Below are 17,350 nucleotides of genomic sequence, written 5' to 3'. Positions count from 1 at the left end.
ATTTGATGTGCTATTACCGCTGCACTCGGCTAAAACAACTTTAAGTATCTGTCATCCTCAACAGCAATTAAGAGACCGATAACTTCTGCACCAGTCACGGTATGTCTTATTAGTAGTAAGGGGGTAGTGAATTAATCTGTGTTATACAGTAGATTAATGGTAATGTTATACTGTTTGCATTTAGTTATGTACACTATTAGTGAGAACTTAAAGTGGTAGTGGTGGTGGTGGTAATAGAAGTAGTAGTACTCGATCTGTATAGTCAAAGTAGTAGTACAGTAGAATTAGCAGCAGCAGTAGTAGTAGTAGTAGTATAGTAAGTGGTGATGATGATGGTGGTGGTGGTGATGGTATTAGTAGTAGTAGTAGTTGTGGTAAGTAATAATAATACAGGGGCGGATCCAGGAATTCCGTAAAGAGGGGGCGTGTTTACAAAAATAAAGGGGGGGGGCGCACGCACCCCTCCCCCCATATTTTTCTTTTTATTTCTTTTGTTTAAAAAAAATAAAGGGGGGGGGGCGTGCGCCGGTTGCTGTCCTCCCTGGATCCGCCCCTGTAATAGTAGAAAGTGGTAGTAGTAGCAGTGGTGGATCCACAGGGGGTGCACTCGGCACACGCCCCCTTTCCCTTATTTTTTTTTTAAATAAAAGAAAAAAAAAAGAAATGAAAGCGGGCGCATGCGCCCCGTTTATCTTTATTTTTTTATTCCCCCTCCCCCCTTTCCAGAATTCCTGGATACACCCCTGAGTAGAGTAGACAAAGTAGTTGTATTAGTGGTAGTAGTAGTAGTCGTAGTCAGGGGCGGATCCAGGAATTCCGTAAAGAGGGGGCGCGTTTACAAAATTAAAGGGGGGGCGCACGCACCCCTCCCCCATTTTTTTCTCTTTATTTCTTTTGTTTCAACAAAAAATAAAGGGGGGGCGTGCGCCGGTTGCGGTCCTCCCTGGATCCGCCCCTGGTAGTAGTAGTAGGAGGAGGAGGAGAAGGAGGGGCGGGGGGGGGGGGGGCGCTACAGTGTAGTAGTATAGTATAGTAGTTGCAGTGTATAGCAGCAGAAGTAAATTGTGTTAGTAGTAACATAGTTATAAATTATTGAAGTTGAAATAGCCGCAATGAAAGTTTTTTGGTACCTGAAGTAGAATCAGTGATAATACCACGTACTGGTAGTAATGGGAAATGGTGGTCATAATTAGCAGCAGAAGTTTTGGTTTACGGATCATGCAGGTATTCATACTGATTATAATAGTGGCGATATTAATGTCCACCGTGTCATGCTATGTGACATTGCACGAACACAACCATTACAAAATCATAAAACGGCTAATATTACAGTGAACTTTGAGGCAGTTGCGATTATCCTCACTGTATGAGGACTTGGTAATCTTCTTCGATACTCTAAAACCTATAAACATCCATATCATTAGTTATTTAATATGATTAGCTAGTTCTTGTGACTCTAAATCACACAATAATCATCATAAGGTTGCCAAACATGTATATTCAGTTGAGGGTAGATTCTGAAATTACAGACGCTAAGCCTTACAATCATGTAGCTCAATAAAAATGGAATTTCATAGCCCACCTTAATATTGGAATGAAAGTTATACAAACTCTTGAAAGGTGCTTAATGAGAAAAAAGGTTTTGAAGTTTAGGGTCACGCAAATAATGTTCTAGGAAAAAAACGTTAAAACTTGCCATTTGGTTTGTGATTACAGATTTTACAATTATGCAGAAGAAGTACTGGTCTAACATAGAATATGAAAAACTAACAATATTGTCTGGATTGACCAGCCCAGACCTATGTTATATACAATGTATTTTGACTTCTCACGTAAAATCAGCGTATGCGACTTTTTGTTGGTTTTGTAATTCACGATATCACACAATTACGTAACAAAGAAGGAAAAAGTTGTCGCGTGAAATTCTTCCCAGTCGTGGCAAAATGACTACACTGGCTTTATTCTTCCAGCCTAAATTCAGGTATTTGTTTGTTTGTTGTTCATAATACATTTAAATCAGCCCATTTCAGGAGCGATTAATTCTACAGCTCTCCGCCCCGCAATACAGCTGAAGTGTCATGGATCGATGGGAGGGAAGAGTTGCCCTGGTAACCGGCGCTTCGGCCGGTATAGGTGCTGCTGTTGTCCGGCTGCTCGTCAAACACGGCATGAAAGTGGTTGGATGCGCAAGAAACGTGGACAAAATGAAGGTAAATGAGATTCTATAAAAGAATATCGAATCTCGCAAAGATAAATAACAATGTAGGCCTAGAATGGTATTATTGATAGTCAATATGCACTGCATTCCTCGCCATGTTATTTCTGCATGGTTCCGGTTTATGGTGATGATGATAATGATAATAATGATGATGATGATGATGATGATGATGATGATGATGATTATAATAATAATAATAATAATAATAATAATAATGATAATGATAATAATAATAATAATAATAATAATAATAATAATAATAATAATAATAATAATATTGATAATAAGAGACTGATTATAAGTGTGTAATTCGATACTTGTGTCAAAATATCGACTTTCAAGTCATCTACTCTCACTCGCGTCTTTACTAACAAGATTCATTCGCTTATTCCATAGACGCTTGTAGCTTAGAAACGATATAAAGATAGGGCCTACTTTTATTTTACGAGAAAAACGAAGGAGAAGAAAAAAGAAGGGTGGAAGCCGGTGATGCCGTAATTAGAGTCCTTGAGATTTTTTGTTATGTTCCTCATTTTCCTGAATATTTCCCCTGAGAAACGTCACTTTCATTTTGTATTTATCATCATTATCAGCTGCTCGTCAGCGTTAAGTCTTCGTGTACCTATACAGTGCATTCCCGTTGTAACGAACACGGTTATAACGAAATTCCGGTTACAACGAAGGCAAAATTCAGGCCGCAACATTATTCCATCTATGTATTCTTATTTTTTATTTGTTCGGTTATAACGAAATTTCGATATGACGATTGAAAACTGCCGGTCCTGAGGACTTCGTTATAACGGGTCGAGTCCACCGAGTCCACAGAGCACTTGATACCAACCAATAGACCAAAAGCACTCCAACCTAAACGAGTACTGGCTCGCTTATTCTATACTGTAAATCATTATATCTAACAATGGCAGTAAACTATTTTACTCCAATCAGCAATGAGCCAAATTAGTTCTTTAGTGTTGCTTGAAAGTGAGATGGATTGTGAGACTGGCAAACTCTTTTACGCAAACCAACCAGCCACCTATAAAAAGCCAATAATTTCAGTGCACGTAACATTCACTTGGCACCTGACCACTATGAGAAACCTTATACAACAGAGCAAAATCCTCTCTGGCTGAAAAGAATAAGAACAACTACCCACCGACAATCTATTAACAAAGGGGCAACACAAAGCAACCAATCACCGGACAAACTAAGTGTCATCGAACGATCAAACGAATAAGAAACGCTCCCATTGGGCAGTCACTTGACTTTTAATCAATCATCATGTTTCGTTTTTCAAAATCTACACAGGCACTCGCCGATGAGGTCAACGGCGGGAAGGGGTCCTTCTATCCAATCCAGTGCGACCTCTCGAAGCGGGAACAGATACCTACCATGTTTGAGACCATTAGGACCGAGCATGGCGGAGTGGACGTGTGCATCAACAACGCCGGGCTCTCCTTTAGATCGCCGCTCCTTGAAGCACCCCCTGAAGAAATGGAACATTCCCTGAATGTAATTAGTATTCACAATGAATACTTCTATTGATTGAACAAGAAGGAGTTCTATAGGCTGGCTAAGCAGTAATGTTTCAAATTCTAAAAGAGCGATTCAGACGTCACATTCAAGCAAGAATGAATGAAGGCGGTATTTACAAATGCAGCGACTATTATAAAGTTGAAAAAACTCTCTATAGCCAGTGAAAGTAGCGAATACAATGTCAGTGCGATCGACTCATTGTTTTGCCACATATAATTGGAAATTGAAAATATAATATAATTGAAATTGCTGCCGCTGAATATTCCCTTTGAAAATCACTTCAAAATATGTGAGTACTTTCCCACTTATCTTTATAGCTTCAGACATAATTCCCTTCTTTTGAAAGATTTACTGATATTTTGAATACAATGATGATTTTATTGTTATTATTATTATACTTCACTTGAACTTAAAATTTTCATGTCGGTTTCACCAAGCTCCTTATAGATTCACGGCGTCAATCAAAATCTACCTATGAAAGGAACTTGATCCCTAGTTAGTTAAATTCTGTTTTCCCCTAATTTCTCTCGCTTGATTAAGCCTACATAATATGCGTGGAACGAATGTTTGTGTATGCATAATAATCATGCAACGTCTTTCCCATGTACCGGTACAGGTCAACGTTCTTGCTTTGTGTATGTGCACCAATGAATCGATCAAACAGATGAGAGAAAGGGGCGTGGACGACGGACACATTATCATGCTCAACAGGTGAGAATTTGAAACGATGGTAAAGTATGGCTGTCCTTCGAGATAGAACTTCAGATATCCACATTTTGTGTGTGTGTGTGTGTGTGTGTGTGTGTGTGTGTGTGTGTGTGTGTGTGTGATGATAAGAAACCTCCTATGAAACATGTAAAAAAAGCCATTTAATTCTAGGAGGAATTCAAAGTTTGATGAAAATTGGTTTTGAAATGGCTGAGATATCGACAAAGAGGTTCTAATGAAGGTGAGAACCACCTTTCATTAGGACCACTTTGTTTTACTTTGTTTTTGGATACTTTGTGTACTATACAGTATGTAGTTTGCTTATCATAGAAATAGGTCTTTAAAACCTACTATATAGAACTACATAACACTCCACGCACTATGAAGTGTTACCAAAGAGGTACGATAATAGGTGAGCCTTTCGCCTTCTTGGTGTTGCCGATTTCGACAGCAATGCTACCTGATAGCATTCATGATCATTGCTATTAAATTTTCATATTTAATTTTGTGTGTGTGTGCGTGTGTGTGTGTGTGTGTGTGTGTTTTATTCATCTTATCAGTTTAGCCGGACATCGCGTGATCGTCGGGGTGAACAGTCTCCACTTCTACTCGGGTACCAAGCACATGGTGACCGCCCTCACCGAAGGGTACCGGGATGAGCTTCGGCAGCTAAACTCTCGGATTCGAGTCACGGTATTATACGCGCATCTATTATTGGTTCTTATATTGCAACGTCTTAACCGTGACCCTTTGTATTCGAAACATCTCACAGACAATTTACTGTCTGACACTAAATGTTCATAAAAATGTCCACGAGTAAAGTATACCCTGGATTCAACCATTTTGTTTAATATTGATTGTCCTTTTTAAGATGAACTTATAGGCCTATACAAAAATTAACCTTCACATCAGCAATCAGCAGTATAGATGAGCAAATTATTTCAAAAAAATTGGAGTTATCACCGTTTATTATGCTTCTGTCTTCATGATAATTTTGAATTTGTCTCCATTGCAAACTCCTAAGTTTTTCTAAGTACATATCAAATAATTGCAAATATGCTCAAGAAAATAGGGAAATGTACTGACTAACTGGTTACATCCGAACACTTTTTTAGTTGTGTGACTTTTTTATTTTCCTACCCAGGCAATTTCGCCCGGTCTCGTCGAGACCGAGTTTTCGATTCGCCAAAATGCACACGACCCGGAAAAGGGGAAAAATCTTTATAACGAACTGCCGGTGAGTAAGCACATTTATAGGAAATTCACTAGTTTTTATATCAAAGTAGTTCCTTTCTTGCTGACAATTACATACTCTGTGCATTGAAGATAATATTTTCACTTCCGGTACAAGACAGCCCCCCCCCCCCCCCCCCCCCCCCCCCCGCTGAACTCGTATACCTATTGATACACCCGCTTCTCCTTCCCTGGAACCCGCTTTTGGTGCCACTCGAAAAAGGGATTTTTTTTTTCATACAATCATGTATAAAGTTCATACTTTAGATGATAAGGCTTTTCGAGTATATTCATGGTTTTTTTTTTTCTTCTTTATCCCCCTTCAAAGATATTCCGTATAACACTGGCAAGTTCAATGATCCCAAATCAGCCGCTGCCATTTTGTGGCAACCACACAGTTTTTAAGAGTTAGGTAATTAATACAATTATATGACACACGTTACACAATCGTATGACACGTGGGTCTATAAATTATAATCATTATGTTCACTTCTGATGTGACAGTTTCCTCTTTTTTTTTTTGACATAAAATGCAGTGTCTAAAGGCGGAGGACATTGCAGAATTAGTGGCCGTGGTACTTCAACAACCAGCGCATGTACAGGTGCGTGTGATAAACATTATACTTTTTCCTACGGTAATTATGACTGCCCCTGTAATATCATGTAATATTCTATGTAAGTGTGACAATGTGTATATATAACATCAGATGATAAGATAAAAACCGAGGAACGTTAGTTTCAAAATGTTCCAATTGAAGTTTAAGTTAGCAATTTCTTGTGAAATACTCGTACAACATTTCGATGCTGTTTTATCTTATTCTTTTGATTTTGTATGTATGGGAACAAGTCAAACCAAGGCACCAAAACACACTTTTTCACAAGTACAGTGTAATAGATATCCCTTTACCATAATTGGCATTGCTCTTTTCATTACTTTTATTCATATTTTATCGTTATTATTGTTGTTAACATCATCATAATCACATATGCTTTATTGCCGCTCCGGGATTATCGTGTCACATGAGTGACGGTCCTTCGTGTTTCACTACGATTTGTGCATTTCATTTTATGTCGGCCTATTTCTTTTCCCGGCCCTTTCTGTCGTGATATACGCCACGTTGTATCATACGTTATTCTGCATGTGCGTTGTAACTCTCAATTTAATGTCTTCTCTTGCCTAATTCCTTTCTATCAATTCATGACAGATCCATGACTTGCTCGTGCGGGACACCGATCAGAAGTATTGACGACAAGGACATCGTGCCTTCCCGGCATGCAGTATATTTTTAAAATAGACCGATCGGTTCACGGTATATACCTCTTTAAAGTTTAAAAAAAACCCAACAACAAGCAAACCAACAAACAAACATGGCGGAAGTGATGACTGAAACGATTTTGAACATTTCAGTGAAACTATGACGCACGGCATGGACATTCGAATATGCTGTATCAACCCCAACTAATCCTCAAGATAACTTGAATGTGGCGAAATCATTCCTTTTAGTCATGTGCAAAATAGTTTTTCAAGCTCTCATCAGGGAGGTGTCCAGAACAACTCCGTGCTCCCATTTTTATCCTATGTCATGATCAATTTTGAAAGTATAGTGCATTGGCCCTCTGCATGCCCACGCAGTTTGTCCTTTGCTTTGTTGGTGACCATTTTGGAGTGGAGAGGAAAGCGGAATGTGTGATAAGAGTTTAGAAAAGTTTAGCAAATGGAAATGAGATACAATGTAACTACATTCTAACTCTGTAATTTTGATCATGCTTCGAACTGAGTATGTCATCTAACGCAATGTTTGTGAATTCTCGGTTAAATTACATTATGCACTTTGTGGTTGTTATGTCAGGCGCTTTTTTCTTTGTCTTCGTTGCTCACTTTTAGATATTTATGATTTGAATGTGCGGAGGAAATACATGTAATATTAAAGACAAGAAAAAAAAAACCCGCGCAAGTTTAGCTAAGGATTCTGAAATAGCCTTGTCAAAATTTCAACGTTTTATTTTCATTATTCTCTAACTTTTGATAGGCATATAAGTCTGTCTATTAGCTAGCTATCCCCTCCCTTGTGTAAGGTATTTCTGTGTGTAATCGCAGCTTTAATCATAATTTTGTAATGCCCTCGTGAGCAACACTTATAAGAGTAAAACTTCTTTAGTATTCATTCTGATCGCAGGCCATCCACGTGGGAAGCGATACATACGTGCCTTGTGATTTTAGATATTGACGGAAATGAAACAGCGCCCCCATCACCTTCCTGGCACAACGGATACCAGTGACAGAGACCAATCAAAGAACTCTAGTTGAGACCAATATGCTTTATTATAGAGTCCTTCTTTTCAGTGTTATGTAATCGTTTAACCTTCAATTACAATTGCCGCGTACAATTCTGGTAAAGTGTGCGTATCATATTCTAGGACACCATAAAACAATCACTGTAAAGATGCAGAAGATTAAAGAATTATTAATCATTTGGAAATTCCTCTTCTGTACCAGAAGATGACAGTCTTTCCTTCTTTTTTTCCCCCCCAAAAGATACATCGGTGTATTTCCTGCAAGTTTATTTTTGTGTGTGTATGGGTGCGTACGTTTGTGTTCTTGTTTAGTGGTGTGTGTGTTTTGTGTTATTGTTTTTGTGTTACAGATGATAAACGAAACTTTGATCTGCGCTGAACATCGTGGTAATATTTCCTAGTCAAAAATATGACGCTCTTCTGAAGCATGATCATCACTATTTATATCAATAAAGAACGTGAATAATCATGTCTTGCTATGCTCTAAAGAAAGGGAAAAATAATACATTAACATAAGTATGGACTCACTCAACTGTCCAACAAAACTGATTACAAAGCACAATATCTTATGAACATGTTTAAAAAATATCCACTTTTTGTGATATAAAGGTTTCCGAAAACAAATTGAGATGATATTCATGTATATATCAGGGCATGGGAACCACGGAGTCTGGAAAATTTTGTATTGACGAGTCCCAAGATCGGAAAACCACCATATTTCCGACAATGACCACTACTAGCATCTCTGACAATAACTGCTACCACAATTTCAAACAATAACCACTACCACCATATTTTCAACAATAACCACTACCACATCTCTTACGATAACGACAACCATTTCCAACAATAAAAATCACTACCGCAATTTCCAACATTAATCACTACCACCGTCTCCAACATTGCCACTATAGCACCATCGCCAACATTAAAGGGATGGCTGGTATAGTATTGGTTGAGGTGAGGATTGGGCTTCTTAACTTTTTGTGACAGATACCAAGAAACTGCTTATGAAAAAAAAAAATTGGGCAGAGCATACTATTCTAAGGGGAATTCAAAGTTTATTCAATATTGATGAAAATCGGGTTTGGAATGGCTGACACATCAAGTCACAAAGTAAAACAAAGCCATCATAATAAAATGTGGGTCCTAACTTTTATTCGGATCGCTCTGTTTTGTGTATCTCAACCTTTTCAGAACCGATTTTGATCAAATAAAATTTGGATTCCTCTTTGAATTACAGGCTCTTTCATATTAAATGAGGTGTCTCATTACCTTAAAAAAAAAAAAAAAAAAAATGTTAGAAACCTGAAGTTAGGTCTCAACCAAAACTATGAAATCACTAGCTACCGCCATTTCCAACAATAACCACTACCACCATTTTCAACGATAACCGCTACCACCATTTTCAACAATACTACCACCATTTCCAACAATTACCGCTACCACTATCTCCAACAATGTGACCTCTACCACCATCTCCAACAATAAGCATTACCACCACCACCCCCCTTTTGTACCACTGCCCAAACCCGCCCCTGCCCCCTTCCCCCACCCCGGGCCCGGCCCCCTCTCACCACCACCACCACCACCACCATCACCACAATCACAACCTCACGTATCATCCCAGGCCCGGATATCCAGGGCTCGCTGATGCCCTGGGAGCTGGGGCTCTGCATGGTTGTGGCTGCCCCGGGTCAGAGCTGCGGATGCAGGACAGTGCGCGCTGCGCTTGTAGCTGGCTCCTGACGTGTGATTACGACTCAGTCGTGATACGGAGTCGAGTACGACGAGGGCAGGGAAGCGCACCCTTACAGTTTCTCATCTAGCTGCGCTAGAGCTTGGTTCTTCCCTTGATCACATATTACCGTAACTAGCCTGGCCTGCCCGTTGGTAGAAAGCGTACATATCTCGTTCGACAGTCACAACATCAACACCTGCGTGTGATCTGCATTTCACCACTGCAGAGTCGAGTGCAGTGTCGTTAGGTGGCTCACGGTTTCCCTACACCGCGGTACCGCACCTGTTTTCAGGCGCACAATAACGCTACTCGCACTTACTGTTTACAGTACACTACTGAATGAACCTGTACTAGTCTACTGGTAGTCAGCAAAAGGTACACAGTGCTCAACGAACTTATTACGATCGAGTGAGCTGATGCCCGAAGCATATTCAATGTGATCGTGTTTCCTCTACCCTGAATTTTTGGAACTTATCTTCAGTTTTACGGAGATTTATCAGACTCGATGGCTGCCGCCAAAGGAGCGAGTCTCGAACGAAAGGACTCGAAGAGCATTTTACCAGACGGGTAAGATCGGCGCTTCTAATCATATTAGTCCCATGTGCGATAAACTGTGTGATGTGTTTTGTGTTCAAGATGATGCATTGCATTGCATTGCGTGATTAGCGTGAATAGTTAATTAGCAGCCTGTTGTAGTTCCTTAGAAGCTTCTGCTAGTTCGTAGTCAGAGCCATAGAGTTCACGCGTTGGATGAATCACACTTCATATGTTCGATTTTGTTTGTGTTTGATTTTGCAGAGTGGTGTTCTTTTGGGGCCTGCAAAGTGCTACCACACAATAAATAATAAAATAGCATAAAAAAAATATTAGCAGCTGCATCATGGATTTGTAATTGTATGTGTGTTTTGTTTTGTTTTTGTCACAAAAAAAGCACAGACAGTGTAAAATGCGTATGGTGTACTATAGTATGTTTATTTTTTGCTGCAGAATTTATGCTTACTTGCAATGTATGGGCAATCCTTTTGATTAGGAAACACTGACAACAATAGAGTTATCTTCACTTCTAGATGAAGTTCTGGCAGCCATCCCAATTCCAGTTAAAAACCCACACCTCCAAGGTTCAACCTCCCGTGAGAAAATTTAACCACACGCAAGAAGCATAGGTTTCTACATGCACATGGACTGTACTTGATACTTACAAGTAGTGTGATACTTAATAGTGTAATCCTTCGGCCTCCTGCAGCTCTAAGAAGCTGCAATGTCACTGGCGGATGAATTGTGGACGGTATTATGGTCGAATTATGGGTAGCAAGATGACATACAGTGTAGATGACAATGGTTTCTGGAATATCCTGAAATAATTCATGGAAGATAAGTCTTTCGTTACAAGTAACAATAACGTGGGTTTACTGATATACCTTTTTGTGTTAGTTCTAATGCAGATCTCAATCAATAATCTTGTTAAAGTACTAGGTACATGTAATGACACAAACAGAACTTATTTCTTTATATCAAAGAGGTACTCCATGAGTCTCATCAAGTACTGTAAAAGTGGATATTTTCGCGTGACTAATTTTTCGCACTTGGCCGGGTCGGAAGAGTTTCGCGTGTTTTTAATTCCGCGGAATCAAGACATCACGCGCAGGCACATATGGCAAGCAAAAATATTCGCGTGCTTTTATTTTCGCGCTAGTTTCTGGTTGCGCGAAATGCGCGAAAATTTGAACACCGCGAAAATTTCCACTTTTACAGTACCTCCCTGAGATGAAAGGCAACAGAACAGCCAGCAAAAGGTCAGTCTTTTCCCTGCTGGTACATGTGCCCAATTACTTTAGAGTTTAAATACCCTTTAACCTGTTGAGGATGAGTCCAAGTGTACGGGCAAGGATCTAGCACTAGATGGGAAATGCGTGTTGAAGCAAAATCAGCCCGGCCTCAATGGGTTAAGTGCTGATCAGCACAGAAAACCCCATACCGGTACAGTGTTAGCATTGTGTGCACAGTCCAAAATTCCTGACACAGAAAGGGTAACTTGTAAACAGGCTTCTTCTTTTTTTGTCGGCTTTCTGTGATCCATCCAAACCTGACATATGTAGTTGTAAATAGCCGACTCAGGTCAGGTGTACCCACGTGCCTTGGTCTAATGTGAAGACCATGGTGACACACTGGGGATTGGGTTTCTCTATTCACTAATAGAACATTGTTTCCAGTCATCTACACTGGGAACAGTATGAACAAAACACTCCAGAAAAATAAAAACAAACAAAAAACCTCTGTTTGATCTTGTGATTCTTGTAACTTTACCAATATAAAAAAAATGAATTGGTTTAGTGTCTCATTTCTCTGCATTTCAGGATCCCATTTCATAAAACCTGTTATCAGTGACAAGTTGTGATAGTTGTTAAATAAGCTACAATGTTTAAATCCTTGCGTCTGATTGGCTGAGAGCAAATTTGTCATAGAAATGTGGGAGTTGTCACTGATAACAAGTTTCTTGAAACGGGACCCAGGAGTGCGATGTAGTATGTACATTATTAAGTCTAATTCCTGATCTGTGCAAATCTTTCTAGAGAGTGTTGAATCATGGAGGTACTGGGTAACTGTTTATGTAGCTCTATGTAGAATTATGTGCCCCTGTGGCAGTATTAGGCCCCCCCAAAAAAATTGTTGCATTGGCGTAACCCGCCCGACCCTAAAAATTCCGCCGACCCCATGTTTTTTTATTATTTTTTTTTTGCTATCGATATCAAATATCTTGTTGATTGCGATCGCGATCGCACAAACCCGAAAGTGGAAACGGCTCTGGGGATATCGGATGTACGAGGGAGAGATCTAGCGCCTCGCATAAGCCTTCCTTGATCAGTACGTCATCTGTTTCCAACACGGACACATACTCTAACAAGATTTATTCAGTGTATACGTAGCCGTGTAGCATTCAGACTGCAATGTATTGTGCACAGTTTTGCCATAGGTTTCTTGTGTGGAGAACTTACACGAATCTGTATATGTGGGTCTGTAATAGAGATCGCCGTGTGCGATGAAAAGATCGTACATATGGGTCAATTTGCATCTATCTTATCAGGGTTCTCGCCAGGAATGTCTTCACGCTTGTCGGCATTTATGCGCGCTGTTCTGGGGGTGGGTACGGGAGGGGGGTTCCCCCTCCCGCGCGAAGCGCGGAAGCCTTCGCTAATGCTCAATACAACACAGATATATCGCCGCTAAAATGCCACTAAATGCGACATTTTCACGGAGATGTAATGAACGTTGTGAGGGGCATATTCTCACAGAAACAATGCAGAAACTCCATACCTTTTGTTAGCGGCAGTTCCTAAATAATAAATGAAAGAGAAGTAGGTGCCGATGGTGGAGGTTCCGATTTCTTTTAGGCCTTTCCTGTTTCACTGTTGCAATAATTAGCCGCCTCTGCATGCATCGCAACAACGCGCGCCGTGTTGCTTTCTCGCCGTCTGCTCGACCACGTGGTAGGCCTATTGCATGCAGATGCGCGAGAAGCGATCGAGAACTTTCGGGACATCGTTGCACTTTCCTTTCTGGGTATACTGCGGTAGTTTGGCCGTGACATCAAAGAGATATCATACAAAAATGTAATGATGGTCATTATTCCGAAGGTTTGTTTAATCATAAAATGAAACGATTCATTACTGAGTACTTCGAAGGTTTGTAATCGGAAACAACAACAACACCAAAGGTCGGTACTACAGATGAATGTTCAAAATAAAACTGATTTCGTTCGAAGATTAACAAGCATTTTTTCTTTATTATTTTCCGATCAACGAACCTTCAGAAAGGAATCTATCATCTATCATCGGTATTGCTTCAGAAAAACAAACCTTCTGAATAAGAAAACACCCTTTTGGGGCCGTTGTTGTATTCCGAAATTATACTGGCAGAACATTCGAAATAACAAAACTGATTTCGTTTGGATATAAACGAATATTTTCTCCTTTATAATTTTTCTATTAACGATCATTCAGAATTAAGAATGTAGAGTATTATTTTGCCATTATTCTTTCGGAGTAACGAACCCTGAGGGTAAGAAAACTGTAACCGTTTTCATTTCTTCTTTATCGTTTTCCGATTAACGATCGTTCAGAATTAAGAATCTAAAGTATATTATATCGTTATTCCAGAGTAAAAGAAAACTGTAACCGTTTGGGGCCGTCGTTTTATTCTGAAATTTCGAAATAACAAAACTGATTTCGTTGTGAAATGAACGGACATTTTTTTAAAATCATTTTTGGATTAACGAACCTTCAGAATAAGGAATAGAGCATTATTTTTTCATTAATCTGTCGGAGTAACGAACCCTAAGAGTAAGAAAAGTGCAACTGTTTTTGGGGCAGTTTTATTCCAAATTTCACTGGCAAAACGTTCGAAATGACGCACTGATTTCGTTTTGAAATTTACGGACATTTTTCTTTATTCAATTTTCGGTTAACGAACCTTCAGAATAAAGAAACTATTGTTATTACATCATTACTACTTCTGTCGGAATAACAGACCCTTATAGAGTACGAAAACACGCTGTTTTGTGCCGTCGTTTTATTCCGAAATTTCACTGACAGAAACGTTCGAAATAACAAAACTGATTTCGTTGTGAAATGAACGAACGTTTTTTCTTAATCATTTTTTTGGATTAACGAACCTTCAGAATAGGGAATCTAGCATTATTTTATCATTAATCTGTCGGAGTAACGAACCCTCAGAGTAAGAAAACTGCAACTATTTTGGGGCAGTCGTTTTATTCCAAAATTTCACTGGCAAAACGTTTGAAATGACGCACTGATTTCGTTTTGAAATTTACGGACATTTTTCTTTATTCAATTTTCGGTTAACGAACCTTCAGAATAAAGAATCTACAATTTATTATTTCATCATTACTACTTCTGTCGGAATAAGAGACCCTTAGAGTACGAAAACACGCTGTTTTGTACCGTCGTTTTATTCCGAAATTTCACTGGCAGAACGTTCGAAATAACAAAACTGATTTCGTCGTGAAATGAACGGACATTTTTTCTTAATCATTTTTGGATTAACGAACCTTCAGAATAAAGAATCTAGCATCATTTTATCATTAATCTGTCGGAGTAACGAAAAAAAAAATGAATCTTGGTGGCGATAACTGATGCTGGTGTACAGAAAAACAAAGACAGCTCGCTCAAAAGATGCTTCCTTCTTTCAGTTTATTTTCTCCCCAGTCATTCCTATCGTTCTCCTCCCATGAACCCCTGCCATGCAGGGACGATGAACAAAACAAAATGTTACCGATGCTGCAATGAAAAAAAAGAAAGAAAGAAACACGTCCTCAAAGCAAATTATCTATATACACTTTTCAAGTTGAACAAATTGATGTTCGTAATGAAGAATAAAAAAAAAAAAGCACGACCTCAAGCAGTGGGGAAACTTGATATCCTGGCTTGTGGAAATTTCCACGATATTTCCACGAAAGCCAGGTGTCAGATAAAGAATGTCGCGCGTACTGCCACCTTGCTTCAGTGGTCGTAAACAGCGTGTACATAGCATGTAAACCAACTGGGAACATTGATGAATGATCATCGTTTATTTTCTGCCCATGAAGGCCCCCTAACCCACCTTTTAACAAACCAAGCCAGAAGCACGTGGAGCATTACGTATACGTTGAACTTGAAAGACCATCATGACAGAATTACTATAAATTTCGGCCCGGAGAAGGAAAATGGAATATTCACGAATGACGTTTACAAATCCATAGAAATTGAAAAGGCTAAAATGGAACGCATGGCTTTTTAGATTTAAAAAAAAATAACCCACTGAAACTACCAAAACCTAAATAACAATTTGCATTTGCTTACTCCATCACACGTTCTTTTTTCTTTTCTTTTTTTAACGAAAAATGGAGTTAATTTTCTCTCTGCGGCAATGCTTTGAACGCATCTAATTTTGCGTCATTGCCGATGGCCAGCTTCCTAAAGAATTGATACGAATCCTTTCAAATATACGAAACAAAGTCTAAAGATCCTGGATCCTGGCGGTGAATTTCGGTGGTATTATAAACCCTGCTCACTATCAAAATTTAATCATCTGTTCCTTGCACCATTTTACCAACCAACTGTTCCTGAAAATTTCATCCTAATCTGTTCCCAAATTTTGACTTATTTTGCGAATAGAGAGACAGACAGGCAGACAAACTAACAAACAAGCCAAAGCAGCCAAAAAAAAAAAAAAATACAACCTTTGGCGGAGGGGGGCATGCATTTCATATCGTTTGTTTTTGCGTAACCCGACAACAAGCGTGACAACAAGCGAGCACGTGTCAGCCTTCCTCAGCCTCCCTCGGCCTCCGACCCTCTCTTCCCGTCCTCTCTCTCCCTCTCACAATACACTGTAGCGTTGTACACGCACGCGGCTGGATAAGTGGCCGGCTGGGTGCTTGTGCATGTGTGTGTGGATCCCAAATCAGAGCGCATGTGGTGAGCAAGTGTGTGATGTGGTGTGTATCTGCAGGGAGGTAGTACGTCGCTCTGTTGAGCCGCGTTGTTGTGATCGGTGCGGTGACTGCGTGGGTAAATTTTTGCGCTTGTATAAGTATGTAAACTGCTGCTGCTTTCAACATCTAGCTTCTTTTCTAGCCAGATAATAAAGACTGAAAAAGGCGAGAAATTGGTCCGAACTTAGCTCGTCAAGCAAGTTACCCTTGTCGGCAAGTTCACGCGTGGTGTTACCCTTGTCGGCAAGTTTTACCCTTGTCGGCAATTGCTTCTTCAAACCGCACGCTTGTCGGGGCCGACAAGGGTGATATACGCTGGCGAGATCCCTGCTTATCTAAGTCAAAATAGTAAAATATGAAGTGAAAACATTCAGGATAGGGATTTCAACATCTTTAAATTCTGTGAAGGGGTATAATTCCAGTAATATCGGCCTCATAAATGATTTGTAGAATAGATGAACACAGCACATTCGGTGCAGCAGTTGTAACTGTTTACTGAGCTGAGCACGAGTTTTACACGTAAAATGCAGGTAGCACAAAAAAAAAAAAAAAAAAAAAAATCCGCCCGACCGACCCTATTTGAAAATCTCATGTTACGCCAATGCAACAATTTTTTTTTTTTTTGGCCTTATGTCACTGCCTCTGATGTTGGTGCCAGTGAGCTCTTGGTGTAAGGGAACAGACTGGTTCCTTTTTTTTTGGGGGGGGGGGGGGTAGGGGAGGGGAGGGGAAGGGGCATTACATGGAAACTCCTTGTGTGACTAACATGTATGACTCATTTTAACAGAGTGGCACACATTTTTTTTTTTAATCAGAAATGTAGAGCATTTTGTCCAACTTGTGATTTTTGACCAAAAAGATGCTAAATCTGCTCAACTGATCAATCATGTGTATTTTAATGTGTACACAGATGTGGATAGCATGGGGAAAAATATAATCAGAATGTTGTGGAAATTGTATGTGTGCGGAGTGGACATTAAAAACCTCGTGGTGTGCATTATTTCACAACTTATTTCCCGCTACTGGTGCTGCCTATGTTCGATTTTCTGTCTTGATGTTTTGCGCACAAATTTACTAAGTAACGATGGTACTGTAATTTTAATGTTGCTTTTAAAAGTTTTGCACATGTTTT

At 39.6% G+C, this 17,350-nt stretch overlaps 1 protein-coding gene across 1 annotated transcript; it reads left to right on the top strand.

The window, feature by feature from the left end:
• Positions 1-2,078: 2,078 nt before the first annotated feature.
• Positions 2,079-10,299, top strand: LOC139726869 (dehydrogenase/reductase SDR family member 11-like). The gene is made up of 9 exons (XM_071637863.1): positions 2,079-2,210; positions 3,524-3,727; positions 4,368-4,462; positions 5,020-5,152; positions 5,604-5,696; positions 6,229-6,294; positions 6,898-6,932; positions 9,480-9,771; positions 10,210-10,299. The coding sequence occupies exons 1-9, from the start codon at positions 2,079-2,081 to the stop codon at positions 10,297-10,299; spliced, it is 1,140 nt and encodes a 379-aa protein (XP_071493964.1).
• The last annotated feature ends 7,051 nt before the right edge of the window (positions 10,300-17,350 follow it).

This window comes from Diadema antillarum, unplaced genomic scaffold, assembly GCF_040938485.1.
Source record: "Diadema antillarum isolate AM-2024a unplaced genomic scaffold, OU_Dant_1.0 seq00000103_RagTag, whole genome shotgun sequence".
Classification (NCBI taxonomy): Eukaryota; Metazoa; Echinodermata; class Echinoidea; order Diadematoida; family Diadematidae; genus Diadema; species Diadema antillarum.
The sequence above is the reverse complement of the archived record's forward strand: the minus strand, read 5'-3'. Positions and strand labels throughout refer to the sequence as shown.